Source organism: Tamandua tetradactyla, chromosome 6 (genome assembly GCF_023851605.1).
Source record: "Tamandua tetradactyla isolate mTamTet1 chromosome 6, mTamTet1.pri, whole genome shotgun sequence".
Lineage (NCBI taxonomy): Eukaryota > Metazoa > Chordata > Mammalia > Pilosa > Myrmecophagidae > Tamandua > Tamandua tetradactyla.
The window spans coordinates 106,045,948-106,065,126 of record NC_135332.1 but is presented as its reverse complement, the minus strand read 5'-3'; the positions used below and the strand labels follow the sequence as shown (position 1 = coordinate 106,065,126).

The 19,179-nt window shown below is 37.7% G+C and overlaps 1 protein-coding gene across 1 annotated transcript in view; it reads right to left on the bottom strand.

Annotated features, from left to right (window-relative positions):
- NKAIN3 (sodium/potassium transporting ATPase interacting 3) overlaps nucleotides 1-18,249 on the bottom strand; it is a 344,946-nt gene extending 326,697 nt beyond the window's left edge. The window contains exons 1-2 of the mRNA XM_077163307.1: nucleotides 18,193-18,249; nucleotides 9,312-9,449 (exon numbers count right to left, since the gene is read on the bottom strand). Of these exons, the coding sequence (XP_077019422.1) occupies nucleotides 9,312-9,449; nucleotides 18,193-18,249 (195 nt within the window). The remainder of the gene's footprint in view (nucleotides 1-9,311; nucleotides 9,450-18,192) is intronic.
- Between the last annotated feature and the right edge of the window lie 930 nt (nucleotides 18,250-19,179).

The following is a 19,179-nucleotide window of genomic DNA, read 5'->3' as shown; positions in this document are numbered from 1 at the left end:
TCAAAACCCAACACTTCCATCTTCCTGAATAAAGACCGTGTTTGAAAATGAATGTGTGGAGTAAATGAACAAACCTCTAATATAGTCATATAATAAAAACATGGTCAACTAAACAATATTTTTTAAAAAGGACAGAAATTAATAAATAAGATTAAAATTGAGCAGCTGGACAGCACATGTTCATAGTAGGAAAATACCTTCCAATCACATTCAATGAACTCTAAACATATTGGCCTTAGTGATTAATTGGTTTTATTAATGTATTATTTATTAGGAAGCATCTTTCTCAAGAGCACTGTTAGCCTTAATTAAGGTAGCCTTAGATTGAGACTCATAAATAGAAAGGGTCTCAGGGCTCACCTCAACCAGTCACTGTCTTTTGCAGACAAAGGAACTGAGGTCCAGGGAAGTGAAATAGAGAACGACTTGGATAACTGAGGATGGTACTCAGCTTGAGACACAATTAGCAGATTAAATTCAGTACTTCACCCATTCATTTTTCTTTATCACAAAAATCTATGAATTTTTTCATTTCTTTAATTGACATACCAATTAAATTATTGCTTTCAATCAGTGATTATAATCATCAAATGCTGTTATTGAATTAGAATAAATACCAACATTACTTCTTTACCTTATTCTATACTATGCTATAATAGAATACATAGAATTATATTAAATAAAACATAGAATTATGCATTTTAGACTCTGCATAATATAGCCACAACTCTACCAGAAACTATATCAGAATTCACAAAATTTCGATCTGGGGTCTGATATTTTCCATTCTAAGTGAATCTAATTATAACTCTTTTGAATGAGGAGAGGAATGCAGACACTAAGTAATGAATAAAAAGCCAGTGACAAAGGTTAAGGAAAGGATATAAACTAAAGTAAGTATAAAGTAAGGACATTATTGCAGAAATCATGACACCTAATATTATGGCTACAAAAGTAAACCCACAAGCATTCTTTTAGGAGAGTCAGCGAATTCAGATAGAGCAAATGCATACTAAGACGATTCTATTTAAAAGCCTAGTGATAAAAGTGTATTCAGGATCCAGTCATCCCCTTCAAACCAAGGTTGAGAGGCAATCATTTGATCACCCACTTAATGTCAGAGATGGGATTGGAAACCTGATAACGTGATTCTAGAGTCAGGATTCTTAAGTATTACATGGTATGGCTTGATTTGAAAATATCATAAAATAATGACTATAGAATAATTTGCACATTCAGCAGTTTGCCAAATGACCAATACCCCAAATTATAATTTCTATGTGTATATATATATTATATTTTAGGAGATATCTATATATCTCCTAAAACTGGCAGGAATGGTAATTTCTTCTGCATTTCACAATAAATGTGCCATGCAAGTTCAGAACATAATTTTTAGTAATATTGTGGGGTTTCTCTCTTCTAATACATTGGTTTGATGCAAAAAAGAGAATATTTATACTATCGAATTTTGAATTGTTATGAGATGTAAGCTATATACCTGAGTGTGTGCCTGAGACACCAGTCAGTGGCTAGAGATAAAGGGAAAGAAATATACAATAAGGAGACATACATAGGGATTTACCTAGACAAGAAGTAACAGGTATAATACATGGCAAATAGACTGGCTACCCACCCTACCTTCTTGTTGAAGTGAGCTATTTTACTTATAATTCAATTTAAATAAGAATGAAAAAGAGACAAGACTCTGATTTTAACAACATTCTTTGGTTACTATGGGGCATGGTGACGTGGCCAACTAGCCAGATGTATATGCTTGCAGCAGAGAAAAATTAACTTGCTAATGTTAGAACAAAGTCACTCTGTGGATTCTGTCCTCTCTTTGTCTCTCTCAAAATCTATCCATCTATTTTTTTTTTAACTTTTCTTTATTGTACAATATAACATAAAAACAAAGCAGAGAAAGAAAAAAAGCAATAGTTTTCAAAGCACTCTTCAATAAGTAGTTCCAGGACAGTTCCAGAGTTTGTCATGGGCTACCATATTATCATCTCAGATTTTTCCTTCTAGCTGCTTCAAAACATAGGAGGCTAGAAGGAATACATATTTTTTTCATCATCACAATCGACCTTTTTTTCTTTTCATGAAAAACAACATATATACAAAAAAGAAATACATTTCAAAGCACAGCACAACAATTAGTTATAGAACAGATTTCAGAGTTCGGCATGGGTTTTAATTCCACAATTTTAGGTTTTTACTTGTAGCTGCTCTTAGATACTGGAGACTAAAAGAAATACCAATTTATGATTCAGCAATCATATTTGTGCATTAAATCCTACCTTCTCTGTGTAACTCCACCATTACTTTTGATCTTTCCATCCTCTCTTTAGGGGTATTTGGGCTATGGCCATTCTAACTTTTCCATGTTGGAAGGGCTGTCAATAATATGGGACAGGGAGATGGAACTAGCTGATACTCTGGAGAGGCTGAGCCCTCTAGGTTTCAGGATTTATCAGATCCAGGGACCCATCTGGAAGTTGTAGGTTTCTGGAAAGTTACCCTAGTGCATGGAACCTTTTTAAAATCTTATATAGTACCCCAGGTGTTCTTTAGGATTGGCTGGAATGGCTTTGGTTGGGGTTTGGTAAGTTATGATGGGTAGCAGTGTCTAACTGAAGTCTGTGTAAGAGTGACCTCCAAAGCAGCCTCTCGGCTCTATTTGAACTCTCTCAGCTTCTAATACTTTATTAGTTACACTTCTTTTCCGCCTTTTGGTCAGGATGGAATTGTTGATCCCATAGTGCCAGGGCCGCTATCCATCTATTTTGCTTAGTACAGTATGTGCTTTTTATATCCTAATTTATAAAATTAGACAACGTAAATACAGAAGGAAGAATGTTCATGTGATCTATGTGGCTTTCTGAATATTTCCTAATTTTATGGGGCTATTTCAGCTTTCAAATTTAAATGAACACAGTAGTCTCCCAGTCTATTTCTTCACTTTTCAATAATCAGTTTATAACATGAATTATTTTTATTTTCTGAGCCTGCTTTTTTCTAGTTACCAGAAAGCACATTTATTCCTTCATTTATGTTTTGTAAGCAGCTACAATATTATTCAAAATATGCTAGACACTCACTAAAAATAATAGACTAGGCTCCTTGCTCACTCACTGATTTAACATTTTCTGGAGTTCTACCACCTGGAGTTGTAGAGTTCAGCCTACCAGCCCTACATTTTAACTGCAAGTAGAGCAGAATCAAAGGGGAAAAAAGATATACTAAGTCTCTATCATTTACAAGGCATTTACTCTGCATAGGCAAGTCACATATATTATATCATTCTTAAAAACTATCTGTAAATCAGGTTTTCACAAATGAGGTAACTGTGGCACAAAGAAGACACATGAATTTCCCAAGTCTTCACAGTCAACAATTGGTAAAGCCAGGAATTAAATCTGGGACCAACTGAATCCAAAGCTAATGTACTTTGCCTGCCTTATAGAGTCGTAGTTCAGGATGGTGTTTTAATATTATACATACAGAAATTGTGTTATATTACAATTCATATTGAGAAAGTTGTGTTTTTTTTTTGCACATGAATATTTGCATAATGGCACAAATAAATAAATCATAGACCTAGCAATTTGACTTGGTTTTTAATCTTTTTTTACTTTTAAGGACAGCTTTGAGTTATAATTCCAAAATTAATCTTTATTTTTAAATGTTAACTAAAATTAGCTAGTGGTTCTTTATTTTAATTAAAATCTGCTTGATTTACTTTATCACCCAGGAAGTAATAAAGATCTAAATAATTCTAGAGCAGAACCTCATTTTGGAATTCAAAAGAAAGCTTTAAATGTATCTGGCACAGGAGTAAATAGGAAACATCTGATTTCAGATGGGTGCCTTATTATTGCTGACTACTATTTCACCGCCTACAATCTGCTACTCCATGCTGTCTATCACCAAAGAAACACAAAAGATACATTCAAAGCTTAGCCCGCATTGTACCTCAGGTAAAATAAAATTTTAATCAATAAAGGAGTACCATAAGAGGAAACTGTTTTCATTTTCAAAAAATAAATCTAGAAAGAATACATTTCACCTCACCAGCAGCAACGATATCCAGAGGGGAGTTATTGCTTTGTCATTTTGTGCTTATGGTGAATTTTTCTAATAGAACGCCTCAATTATAGGGGCAGGAGCCCGTGGCATTGTATTTCTTGTAAGCCAGCTAACGATAGCGGTAGGTAGAACAGTACATATGTTATATTAATCCTCAACTAAGTTCAAGCTGAGAGAATAAAGACATTTCTCAAGACATCATTGTACATTCAGCGAGGCTGTTCAGAGATAAGAAGCCATGGTCCAGTCCATCCTCTAAAATCATTTCCTCCAATAACCAATAACTCATTTATTATTTGTTCAATCAAGCCTTATGCATCTCAAAAAGCACGTGCATACTTGGATAGAAAACATTCAAGAGGGGCTTCCTCCTGCCTCCCAGGAGTATCCTGTGGAGTGGGATGAGATGGGTCTGGGGCCATGATGACTGCAGTGTTTAGAAGAAGGATAGAGAGGGCAATGAGGGGAGATGGGGCAGGAGGGGAGGCACTCAACCCTGAGTGTGGGGGCCAGGAAAGGTTTTTCAGCAGGGGTGATTTTTTTTGAAAGATTATTATGAATTTTCCAAGTGGATAAAGAAAACAGGGCATTCCAAGTTGAAGGAGCAGTGTATGCAAATTGAGGATTCAAGAAAATACTCTGTCTTTGAAAAACACAGACAGGTGGCTGACAGGAGGTGTAGGGGAGGTAAGTAATGGTGCAATTTGGTGACTCCTGCTTGTCCCTGTAAGGAAATTGAAAGTATGCCTGTAGACAGAGGAGAGCTTGCTCCCACATGGCCCTTTACCTTAACCATTTTCATAAGGGTGATCATGTCTTTACATGATTGTTACATTCAATTGTGATAAGCTCCAGTTGTTGCCAGGAACAGCAGCGACTCACCGTCTGTGTTTTGTAAAACTAGACTGTACACTCCAGTAAATTATTCCTTGAGGACAGAAATTATATTTTATTAATCTCTGAGTGAGTGAGCACTTAGCACATACCTGGCACTCCAAAATGCCTGTAAATTGAAATGGACTAAATTTAATTGGAATAGATTAATGATTGTTTCAGCCAATAATGGAGGTGATTGAGAATTCCATGGTGGGTTTGAGAGAAAATCGCCTGCAATCAAAAGATCTTTTCCTGCTCAGTAAAAAATCAATATGTATTTCTGACTTAGGTCTCTTCTCACTTCTATTGAAAAGCTGGTGCCTCTTGTGTCACATTGATTAATGTGACATATGCTATATTCATTTTCAATCTCTCTCATTCCAGAATTAATTCCCGGCCACCAGTTCTTCTTTCAAACTAATGCATTCATGAAAACAACTCAGAGACGAGGTGCCTGTGGTGTGAAAAATATAATAACACAATCTGGTCACCTTCCCAAATGACAGCATGACCTCCCCATAAAAGGCTCCCTTTGTCAACAGGTGTCCCATACTCATAGACTGATGATTCTTCAGGTATTTCTCCATCCAAAGAGCCGATTTGTGCCATGTTAGAAAGAGCCAACCTAGAGTCCCACACATGGACTATTTTCTATGGTCAGCTGAAGAGGTAGGGCAGGATCATTTTCCAATATCAAAGCTCATCCTGGCAATGACACCATCTCATCCACAATGTGGTTGCAGAAGCAAAGTACAGATCAGGTTAAAGGAACTCCTTGAAAGTGGGGCAAATATATACCTGGGTCTCCCACTTGCTGTGTTCTTTGGGTAAGTTATTTACAATTTCTAATCTTTTTTCCTTGTCTGTAAAATTAGGGATGCTAATACAGACCTCATGAGAGGGTTGCGAAGATTAAATCATATAACATGTCTGGTTTGGAGAACATTTTTCCTTTTTCATCAATTCAGTGCTCTCTTCTCCCCTTCCTACGAGAGTGTTTTGACCAAGACAACAAATAAAGAGATAGCATTTGGTTGGCATAACACATTGAAAGAGATGATTAAGATGATTCCAAAGGAAAAACATCTGGATTATCTAGTTGTTGTTTTCTTTGAAGACCTTGAGAGACTTAAAGCCACCACCATCTAGACACAGGAGGGAGCAGGCAGAGAGGGAAGCAAAGGAAGTAACTCCAGCTTTCCATCATGAGTGGGCTCTATGAACTGGTAGGTGGTTAGGTGGGGAAACAGAGAAATACTCTGTGCCATTTTCTATGTGTTTATCATTATTAATAATAGAAGGATTCTCTTTCTGGTAAGTAGAATCCATCTATATCATTCAAATTTGGGGAATAAAACCACAATATTACTTCCATGTTAAGCAGCTAGCACAAGGGGCTCAGGAGGGGTAAGTTGCTCATTCCCAGTCCAGAAATATTTACTGCACATCTGTTATACTTGGGTAATATTTATTGTGCATCTATTATACTCGGCGTTCTCAAAGAACTCTTTGCCTGGCAGGAAAGACAGAGCGATGAACTGATTATAAAACACTATGATAGGGCTGGCAATGGTGGAACAGTGGCAGAGTTCTTGCCTGCCATGCTGGAAACCTGGGTTTGATTCCTGGTGCCTGCCCATGACAAAAAAACAAAAAACAAAAAAAAAACAAAAAACAACCCCACTATGATAACTGCAATCACAAAACTTGCTGCAGACACTGAGGCAAAGGTGCAGGGATTGTTTCTTACAGCGAGTGGAGGCAGACATTTGTGAGAGAAGAAAAAAGGGTTGCTAATGCTGGGGCCCCAACACCAAGAGAAGCTAAAAGAGCAAGACGATACTGGAGAGGCAGATGTGAACAGAGTTCAGGATGCAGCAGGGCACAGACTCTCAGCTCTCTCAAGTCTGCACTGGCTCCTGACCTCCTTTGATGCATAGCTATTCTTCTTCACTCTACTCCAGAACCTTGAACCCTACTCCTCCTCCTTTCCTACATAATGAGTTCCTGAAAAGCAGAGATTCCATTAGTTGTATTTCCCTTGCTTTAGCACTAGCACAGAATGCAGTAGGTCCTCAGTAAATGTTTGGTGAACGAATAGGAGCTACCTGCTATCAACCTCTGCCTACAGGACCTGTGGAACTTCCTGACCAGAGCCTCCTAATCCTCCTTCTGCTGAGCTCCCACTCATACTGCATTTTGCATTTATGTGGATGATGATTGGAAAAGGTGCACATCCCCTTTCCCTGGATTGTAAGGTAAGTGCCCAGGCAGGCAGAGAAGATGCCTATATTTTGCTCATCAATCTACCCCATACTTACCATTTTTGAATATACAATAGAAACCAAACAAACATATTTTGAATGAGTAAGTGGAAAAAGGAAGAAATGAGGCTAGGAAAGAAAGAAAGAAAGGAGGAGAAAGGAAAGTGAGCAGGAAGGAAGGAAAAAGGGAAAGCTGGGAAGAAGGGAAAGAGGAAGAGAAGGAGGCAGAAAAAAGAATGGAGAGAAAAGAATTTGGTCAGGTGAGTCAGGCAAGTGTATTCCCAGATTTTATTCTGCTGTCACCAAGGAGTCAGGGAAGGGTTTTAAGCATATGAACTATATAATTTAGGAAAAGGGCAAAGGACCCATTGGAAGGGAGAAGGCTTGCAAGCAAGCAGCGAGTTCATAAACAGGAAAGGGAAGACAGAAGCCTCAACCAGGGCAGTAGTTGTGTGAACAGTTTGCAGGAGTAGGATTTAAAGGGTGAAGGCAGAAGGACTGGATAAGATCACCAACATATACCATGCACAACAAGCAGAATGACTACAGGTGCTCCAGGCTCCCCCCCCGGGAAACGCATTTTGAGCTGAGTCTATTTTGTGGACTAGCTTACATTCATCTCTAAAATGTGATGAAAGATATAAAAAAGCTTATTCCTACTCAAAATAGAGTTCATGCATTTCCAGAAAAAATTGCAACTTTACTCTTTTAGACAGATGGGATCGGCTCAAATCAAAGACGAAAGACAGCATATTTCAGCCAGAAGGTAAGTCTATGGTTTTCCTCTACTAGGGCAATGTTCCTGCATTGCCAGGAAATATTCAGTAATTCCATTGAATACTATATGTTACACAGACCCAACGAGCATTTCAGAGTAGGTTACTTCGATTTACAATTAGTCATATATGCCTGTTATTCCTCATAACCCTCTTATACATGCAGCCCTCTTTTTATAGATAAGAAAATTAACTACAGTTAAATAAAATACTATGGCCACCTGCATTAGCAGTTGCTGGGAGTAACCCCTTTCTGAGATATGGCAGAGATAAAAATTGACCAAGGACAGGACTTTCAGAAATAGTGAAGCATTCCCAATAAAGTTGCAATTAAAGCAAACTTTAGTGATTAGCTCGTCTCCATCTAGCAGGAGGGCCTATTAGAAATGGATAACCATACCCTACTGACCACTTGTTCTCTACATGGGAAGACTGTTCTATGTAACGAAGAATGTAAATATCCATAAATCCTTGTAAATTCTCACTTGAAATTCTCCTCATTGCCGTTATAAGGAGCTGTAACCTGCTCATTATGCTGAGACTCTCACTCTGACTTCCTTGGTTCCCTGCTCTAGCAGTTTCTCTTTTGATAAACCTGCACCTTGGATTGGATTCATGACTTTGCTTCTTTTGATACTATGAATAGCTCCATTAGTTTATGGATCACAGCATACATCTCATTAAATAGTCCTGCAAAGGAGTGTTTGACCATGCTTGGGATGTTTTGGAGTATGGATTTATGTTTTAAATTGATTTTGACAAAATAGAAGAGTATTCAATAATATGCAGTATGAAATAGATTAGAGGTATATATTAAATAACCTTCAGTATGTGTATTTGTGATTTTCTAAATCAATTAAAATTAAATTACATTATTATCCTAATTAAAGCGTTATACCTAGATAGGTTTGCTTTGTTGGGTTTCTGACATCTGTCGTTGAAATGTTAGTTAATGTATATTTACGTCTTATCATAGCGTCAACCAGACCTCCTACTCATAGCGTCAACCAGACCTCCTACTCTATCCAAATCCCATTTTAAATTTCCTGTGAAATTTGAATTTCAGTAAAGCTGTGAGTCATGCCATGTCATTTCTGACTTGCTGTCATGTTGCTTTGCCTTCACCATAAAACATTCAATCTATTGTCTTTTCCCACAGATAAACATCTGAGCAGATTTCAGTAATGGAGGGCTAGAAGAGCCATGCCATATTGTATCAAAGGGAAGAGCTTACATTATTTTGTTCATCTTCGTATAGCAATTTCAAGGTTTTATATTAAAAGATAATAAAAACAAGACTTACCACCACAATGTATCGAGGTCTATACTGAATAGTTCCAAATAAACCCAATATGACGACTATTATATGTAGAAAATTTCCAAGAATAGGAGCCCACTGGAAGCCAAGGAAGTCAAAGATTTGCCTCTCTAATGCCGAGAGCTACAATAAAACAAAGGGAGCTCATTAGCATCTAATCTAAGCATAATCATACTATTTTTATATTTATTTCACAGCTATACACGTCTTGCATAGTCAATTTCTATCACATATACGGACATCACTATCACTAGAATATTCATACCTATTTCATGTACTGTTTTTGCAACTTCCTGCAGAATATACATACTATGATGCCTTTGAGTATTATAGCTTCAAGTATAAATGCGATTTTAAACCTATCTGGAGAGCTAGAGATATACTCTGGAAATATTTTCCACCATTGCAAAGTCTAGGCAGATAGTTTATTTATGACTTAAAAATAGGATTGGTTTAATAATATATGCCTGGAACAATAACTCTAGGATCACAATGCTATAACAAGTACCATTTTGGAAAGAAAAACAAATTCTTACCTATCCCTGTCTTTGTGGAGATATACATTAACCACTCTTCTATTGGTTTCTTTTCCTCTCAGACTGTCAGTGATGATAATGACAAACGAGTTTTTTCAAAATAAAGTTGACTTATTTAGTAACTCTGGACTCAAGGCCCTGATGTGCAAATTGAATTGAATAGTCTTTTTGAACCACATTTTATTGCAATCAAACACTTAGTTGTAAAGCCATCTTTGATTAGGTAAAATCCTTTTTGAGTAACAAATAAAAATTATGGTGCCATACAATTTCCAGATATGCCATAGTTCATTACATATGTGTTAGATACAACTACATCTTTAAACAAGTTTAAAATGTATTAAAATACACATTTAAACCATTTATGATGATACTATTATCATGTGCTAATGACAGTTTTTGTATTCCATACCTAAAATTTTTATATTTTGACTTTCTGTATTTGGTACTGAACTTGCACATTTCAAGCATTTATTCAGATTTACTTTGGTAAAATGATAATTGCAAAAAAAAAAAAAAAATGATCCAACCAGTAGCCACATTATTGGCACTAGAAGCTGCAGATTTGAAATGAAAATGGTACCTTAGGTATTTTTTTTAGGTATGTGGCAGGTGTATGCATGAATAGCTTTAATTTCTTTGGACATTCTGCTCCATTCAGTAGACTGAATCTGCTTTGATTAAGGTTAACCTTCAGCAAGCCATAGAAGAGTAAATGCCTAATGACAACTGCCCTAGAACTACATTCATTTCGTGGACCTCTCCTGACCCTGAAGTAATTTGTCACTATCTCTTACTTTCCACAGAAATGACTAATATGCAAAATAGAGCCATATTGAAGTAGAAGCACCATGTTTTTCAATACCCCATTTGTTTCTGCTTGTGAGTCTAATTAGTTCTTGGGAAACTTCCCCTAAAATTACAGCATTTTATTCATTGCCATCAGTGATATAAATATGCACTATATATCTCTCTCCAAACAGAGTGGATGTGCTCAAGAGTAAAACCTAAAAAACAAACAAACAAACAAAATAATGAAAACGTGAAGAGCAATTGCAGGCAATTCATTCTGAAAAGCAACCCTACTTTAAAGCTGTCAATGTGTAATAAAAACCTTTAAAGAGAACTTTTCCTATAGATAAAACAATTTCTCTTCTGTCTGAAAACGTATGGAGAGCATTCTCTCTTACGTTATTAGACAAAACACATCATAAAGGAGAAACCAAATTAATTCCACTGTTTGGAAAATTTGCACTTTTTACTGAAGATATTCTGTCATTCTATTTACCAGTATTTATTCCCTGAGAACTTAAAAATGAATTTGGGGTGGCTTGGAATAAGAACACAAATAAAGGACCATCAAAAACAGGGAGGAAATCATCAAGAATCGGGCCAAAGAAAGCTATAACCACTATATAGATCTATGAAAACTGGATTTGAATATTGCATTTTGAAAAGTAAACTAAATAGAAAATGAAAAAAAAGAAATTTAGTTTACCTGCAAACCTCTCCTCTCTACCCATCATAATCTCTACAGACACCACTTTTTGCCTTAGAGTGCGACAATGACCCAGAATCATCAAATGGAATTAAATTATATCCAGGTTGTTTTGTTAACTTAAAGAAGGTAGGAATATTTTTAGAAATGTCTCTGTCAAAACAATAGCAGTCAGGGATATGCTAGGGCTGGCTGGCACTGGCTGGAGAGCACAGATTCTTCCACTCTCTTCCCACCTCCAGGCTTGGTGGTCAACTTTGTAATTTGACATGAGCCAGAATTAGATTATGTACAACACAGAAATCAGGAAATACTAAAAATAAGAGCTTTTTCAAAAAAAAATTAATGAGAGTCTGTTGTTAAACATTTACCAGCACAGCACTGAATATGACATCTAGAAAAAAGATAATTCAGGAGCATAAATAGAAAACAAACAGTCCTGATGAGAGCGGAAGGATGCAGGGCCCAAAGAAGAAGAGCTGCAGTGGGGCTATAGAAACAAGGAAATAAATGAGAAATCTGAAGATCTTGAGGCTTAAATGAAGGTACAGAATTCAAGGAAAAAATAAAGGCAATAAGATACTCCAGGAAAGCAAAACCAACCAGTCACTAGTTCAAAACAGAACAAGAGGCAGCAGACTTAAAGAACAGTGGAATTATTTCCAAGGGAAAATTAAAGTAGGTAAGGATCTGGAAGGCATAAAAATTATGGTGAAGAAGAAAATCTTTATTCTCCTGACAAGTTTTTAAATAAAGGCAACCAGAATGTTAATAAAAGGAAAAAAGGAGAAAGGAAGGCAGGCTACTCAAGTTCAAGAATACCAAGAAAACTATAATGGGGTGTGATTTTGAATGTAAGTATGAAGAGGCCATTGAAACATTTTCCTTGAGTGGTACGGAAATGGTGACGCTGGAAGAGAAATGTAACTTTAGCTCACACTTAGCTCAGTTCTGTCCCAGTAAATGCCTAGATGGTAAAGTATGAGTATGAGGTAATGAATATGAAGATATTCTACACTCATTCTAACATCAATGTCATTTATTGGTTTGTGACTTTCAGAATCTTATTGTAAAAAATCTTGAAAGTTTTCATTATGGCCATGGAACTGAATATAGGTGTAATCTGACCATATTAAGCATATCTAACAGAGGTTAGGAGTGGCAAAATGTTCTGTGTTTATATTCTCTGTTATGGCAAGAGATGGATGTATGTTTTAAAATTCTCTCTTTTAGGGTCAGACGTTTTCTTATCATGATCCAATATGAATATAACATTCCTTACAAATCTATGACTCATTAACCATGTCCCCATTCCCCTCATGTACACACACACTCCCAATAAAGCAGGAATTCTTTTTCCTACTTCCCTATTTTATCTCCAAGCAATATAGACAGAGACTAATGGGAACTTCTTTAAAATACAGTAAGTTCTTTGTCGATCCACATATTATGTTTAAGGCATCACATATTATTTTGCATAATTGCTCATAAAATTATTCCTAATTGTTAAAATTAATTTATGCTTAATTATAGAGCTACGCAAACTCCGAGCGACCAGGCATGTTTATGGGTATTTACCTAGGCTAGGTCTACAGAAGAAACCTCTGCCCAGACCAAAACTGGGTAGGGATACTCATTCTTCAGGAATCAGTACGCTTGGAGATTCTACTTCATAGTAAGAAAAGTGAGCTGCCTTTTACTCTCACTCTCCTTGGACCTTGTCCCTGTTCACTAGAAATGGACACACACAAAATGATCAAACCAGAGTCACTCACATTGGCAGTATCACAAGCAGGTATTTGTTCAAATTATACTGACACAAACTGCTGTGAAGCTTCAGTGTATTGAATGGCTGATACCCTCTTCTGCATCACCTCCAGCCTAGGAATTCATGTCCATAAGTTTTTTTATACCTGGAAAGTTATCTCTCAACCCCATGACCACTACCCCTGTTTTCTTTGCTCTAAAAACTCACAGCTACTCAACTCCCAAAGAACTTTTCATGCTCAAGGTTGATGACGCCCAACTTCTACGTACATAGATGTGGCCTACACAATGCCAAATGCTGATCTCACATCTGAAGGTATACTTTGTGAATAATTTTTGTCTTTGAAAAAAATTATAAATAGCGTTTTTATCATGACCTTATTTCATAAATACATGCACAGAGTTCTAATGATCTGGAGATTTACTATTGTGCTAAAGCAGGTGCTATTCTAGAGAAGCTTCCATGTGTCTATAAACAGTTAAACAGACTTCTACATGGATCCAGGAATAATATATTTGGTCTGCTTATAATTTGGTTCATCCAATAAAGACAGTATTAGTGTTAAGGACTTTACAGTTTCTGTATTTTTTTTTTTTTTTTGGTAGAGATTAGATGGCAAATGCTATGCCAGTGAAAGCAGAAACCAGTCATTTAATGAAGTGAATAAAATCAAACGAGGTGCAAAACAATTTAATGCACCATCTCCCTTCCTTGTTTCTTGATTTTTAGTGCCAGCTCCAGTGGCCTGAATGATCATTGTGCTTATGTGGCTAAGTGAGGTGGAACTGTGAATGCTCCAAGGTAGAGCATTTTCTTTAGGTCAAGCGCAATCGCCTAAACTGTCTCTTGAACTAACTTTAGTAGGTGAAACAATTATCTTCAGATCATTGGAGAAGTCTTCTTGAATGCTTTCAATATAGTTTATGTCCCTTTACCTCAAGGAATCTGAGAGGCATTTCCCACTCTTAAGAATCAATAATGAAGGTGTAAACTACTTAGCCAAGTAAACAATACTGAAACTCAGAGAAAGCTACCAGTTGTGCTACACATCTGCTTTTTGAAGAAGTAAGGAGTTATAGTACCATATCAAGGAATCTTTCTGTAAAAAAAGGACAGATTTTATTTGTTGTACCTAGATGCTCTAGGTAAAACAAATGTACTCAAGAAGGTCCTTTTTAGCATTCTACACACTGACTCAGCATATCAACTGTCAGAGGGATAATGAAATAATAGATGACAGGTGACAACTACTCACTAAGTTCTCAATGTACTAGGGAGTCAGCCAAAGTATTACAGAAGTGCTTTAAAGCATGAAAGAATAGTGATACTATGGATAGGAAATTATTTAACACTTTGATTTTTCCATCTATCATTTAATCTGATATTAAGAAAAGTAGGATGACTATTATTATCCCTACTGGATAGATGAAGAGACAGGGGACATTCAGCTAATTAGAGTAAGAGCCAAGACGAGCGTCTTTTATGTCCTGACTTTCTTTTTATGGTACCACTCTGTTATCATGCAACAAAGTGTACATTGTTTAACAAGGTCATATTCTAAAATGTATTTTAGCACATGAAGTAGAAATAAAAAAAGGAAGCAGGTAGTGTGTTCCATGATGTAGTCTTCCCTTCCACTCATTTCTAGGTGAGGCAGTCCCTCTCCTTCTATGGTTCAGAAGAGGCAAGTTGCACTTTTCAGAAACCTGCCATTGTGTCAGTCAAGCTTTGGTTTCCTTATCAAATGTAAATAACAGTAATCCTTAACTTGCAGATGAAGATTAAAATATGCATATCAAACACATGGATGGCAAACAGTAAGTAGGAACAGTTTTGTATTAGTTTTTAGTTGCTGTTCCTATTGTTCTAGCAAAGTAAAAACTTTCTGGTTTAAAACAACAGAAATTTATAATATTCTGTAGTGCAGAAGTCTAAAATGGGTCTCCATAGGCTAAAATCAAGGTGCCTGCAGGGTTGCATTCCCTCTGGAGGCACCGGGGGAGAATTTGTTTCTTGTTATTTATAACTCCTTCAAAGTCAACAATAGTGAGTCCTTTTAGCACACTCTGGTTCTTTCCTACCTCCCTCGTCCATTTAAAAGGACACCTGTGATTACTATGGGCCCTACATAATCCAGCATAATCTCATCTCAAGGTCAGCTGATGAGCAACTTTTGGTCCATCTTGCAACCTTACTTCCTCTTTTCCAGGTGAGAATACAGATTCACAGGTTCCAGGGTCTAGGATGTGGACATCTTTGGAGGCCCATTAGTCTGCCTGCCTGCAATGGTATTTCTTGCCTTCTCAGTTTCAGGCTCCTTTGGGGATGGTACCCTGCCCTCCTGTGGAGAACCTCAACCAGGCTCTCACCAGTCCAGGGAGAACTCAGACTCTCCTCTACCTTCTCTCAACCAAGGAAACTGTATCTAAGAGAGTGTTTCCCTACCTATTCCAGCTCTTGCTCTGACAAACTGAGGTGAGCAGAATTCTCCACAAAGCCTTCTTGCACCCATTGGAAGGCTTCTTTCCAGAAAAAGTCAATGAAGTTTCACTATAATTCCAAAATTTGTGATACAGCTATTATGATTTTGACACAAGTAAATATAAATCTAACCCCATAAAAGTACCTGTAAAGGTCTATCAACAAGGCAAAATGGAAAGGAAAAGAAATATTCCTGAATAAATACAAGCTTACACATCATATACCCTTGTAATGTCCTAACTGAAATAAAATATTATGAATAAGTCCTAATCCTTTACCCAGAGAAAATTGCTTTCATGTCAATAATGCAAAAAAAAAAAAAAAACTTTCCACATGTCTAGTGATACTTAATGATCAATAGCAATACTTAGCACTTATGCAACAATTCTTTTTCAAGTCATTTTACTGGCATTGACCAAATTTAAGATGCTCTGACTTTTCCAAGGGAAATCAATTGAAAGAGAAGTTGTGGGTGGTTTCTCTGAGTCCAGGGTATGCTTTGTGGAGGAAGGCATTTTATGAAAAAGTCACATGATACTAAATCATTTTAAAAAATGAAAGATAATATGTTTAAAAGTCTATTAATTGTTAAAGTAGTGATTAATGTGTTATGGAAAGATTAGACAAACATAAAAAAAAAATTCTTTTAGTTCAACTATCCAGAAATCACTACTTTCAACCCATTGTGTGGTAATCAGATTCAGTTATCAACTTGGCCAGGTGAAGGTACCTAGTCCTGTTGTAGACATGAGCCAATGGTACGTGAACCTCATCTGCTTCTGATTACATCTGCAGTTGGCTAGGACCTGTGCCTGCTATAATGAATGACGTTTGATTTAATTGGCTGGTGCTTAAATGAGAGAGCTCAACGTATCACAGCCCAAGCAGCTCAGCATACCTCATCTCAGCACTCGCAGATCAGCCCAGGCCTTTGGTGATGCAGAAAGGAATGACCTTGGGGAAAGTTGTTGGAACCCAGAGGCCTGGAGAGAAGGCCAGCAGAGATTGTCCTGTACCTTCCCAAGTAAGAAAGAACCATAGTTGAAAGTTAGCTGCCTTTCCTCTGAAGGACTAATGAAATAAATCCCCTTTTGTTGAAAGCCAATCCATCCCTGGTGTGTTATATTCTGGCAGCTAGCAAACTAGAACACATTGGCATATTTCTTTCCATTTTTTTTTTCCTTCGTAGATGCATTGCTAGCTTGTCTCCAGAGTGGGTAGCACTTCTAAGAGGAGCTCCTTTCTTTTGTGGATGCTTCCCACTGTAGGACTTTTTTTTTTTTAAATAAGTTTTATTTTGGGATAATTTTAGATTATAAAAAAGTACAGAAGATAAATTAAAAAAAAATACAAAGAGTTCTCAGGTTCCCCAAATGTTAGTATCTTACACTAGATCATGGTACAGTTGTCAAAACTAAGAAATTAACATTGGTGCAACATTATAAAGTAAACAAGAGATTTTTTTTATATTTCACCAGTTTTTACCCTAATGTCTTCTTTCTGTTCCAGTATCCCATCCATGATATCGCTTTATATATAGTTGTCATGTCCCCTTAGTCTCCTCTAATCTGTGAGGGGGTCTCAGTTATTCCTTGCTTTTCTGACCCTGACAGTTCTGAAGAAAACTGGTCAGGTATTTTGTAAATCATGCCTTGTTCTAGTTTGCTAGCTGCCAGAACTCTACACACCAGAGATGGATTGGCTTTTAAAAAAAGTGGATAGTTCTTCAGAGGAAAGGTAGGTAACTTTCAACTGAGGTTCTTTCTTACATGGGAAGGCACAGAGCAATCTCTGTTGGCCTTTTTCCCAGGCCTCTGAGTTCCAACTTTTCCCAAGGTCATTCCTTTCTGCCTTTCCAAAGGCCTGCGTTGAGCTGCAAGTGCTGAGAGGATGTATGCCGAGCTGCTTGGGCTGTGCTATGTTGGGCTCTCTCATTTAAGCTTCCAGCCAATTAAATCAAGCATCATTCATTGCAGCAGGCACACCTCCTAGCTGGCTGCAGATGTAGTCAGCAGCAGATGAGGTTCACATGCCATTGGCTCATGTCCACAGCAATAGAACTAGGCACCTTCACCTGGCCAAGCTGATACCTGAACCTAACTACCACATGTAAACTTGGCAACTATACGCATCATCTTAAATGATATTAAAGTGGCAAAAATTCTCTTCTGGCTGTGGACCTATGAATCTCAAAACAAGTTATCTGGTGACAATATACAAAGGAGGACAGTCACAGGATACAGGTTTTCATTTCCATAGAGAGAAATTGGAAGGAACGCAGGAGTCGCAAGACCCAGACTTCTGAAAGCCTGCAGGGTAAACTCCATTGGATTTCAAAGTCTGAAAGTCATTTATCCTTCAGCCTTAGAAAGTGGCAGACCCCCCTTTCCAAGGACCTATGCAGTGACCTGCCTCTTTCTGAATCAACCTCGGGGGACATTGAGGAGACCACATTTTTCTTGGCTCCACCCTCTCCAAGCTTTGGGGACACACCTGGGCTCTCTATCATTTATGGGGCACATGTTCAACCTTTCCATGTGGTGGCGGCCAGGCTCTCCCCAGTCCCCAAGGAGTGTGCTATACCTTCTCCAGGGCCTGAGGCGGCACAGCTCTTCCACTGCAACGAGGTGGGAGACTCATTCTCCGCCTTTAGGGCAAACTCGCCCTCTTTTTGTAAATGGGTGGGTCCACTCTCCTGCCCCGAGGTTTCTTGGCTTCAGACCTGAGCTTCCATGGTTCTCACTCTGCAAACTCCAATTTGTCTCTTTTGTGTCTGCCTTTGTCCAGATTGGCAGTGGTTCCATTTACACCAACAGTCTCTTCAAGTACTCCAGAATTTCTCCATCATTCTCTTCACAGTTCCTCCAAAATCTGCCCCTTATCCATCCAAAAACTGTTGCAACATGTCTAGTGTTTGTAAACCGCAGTAACAACTCACTTCTCTGGTACCAAATCTGTTCTAGTTTGCTAGCTGCCAGAATGCAACACACCAGAGATGGATTGGCTTTTAATAAAAGGAGATTTATTTAGTTAAAAATGCATAGTTCTTCAGAGGAAAGGCAGCTAACTTTCAACTGAGGTTCTTTCTTACCTGGGAAAGCACAGGGCGATCTCGGCTGGCCTTCTCTCCAGGACTCTAAGTTTCAACAACTTTCCCCAGGGTGATTCATTTCTGCATCTTCAAAGACCTGGGCTGAGCTGCAAGTGCTGAGTGACGTATGCTGAGTTGCTTGGGCTGTGCTATATTGAGCTCTCTCATTTAAGCTTCTAGCCAATTAAATCAAGCATCATTTATTGCAGCAGGCACACCTCTTAGCCAACTGCAGATGTAATAATCAGCAACAGATGAGATTCACATGCCATTGGCTCATGGCCACAGCAATAGAACTAGGCACCTCCACCTGGCCAAGTTGACACCGGAACCTAACTACCACATCCCTCAACCTGGATTTGTTTGAAGTTTTATCATGATTAAGTTTGAATTATGGATTTGGGAGAAGGATATCACAGAGGTTAAGTGTCCTCATCATATTAAATCAGGGGTACATGATATCAACCTGACTTACCACT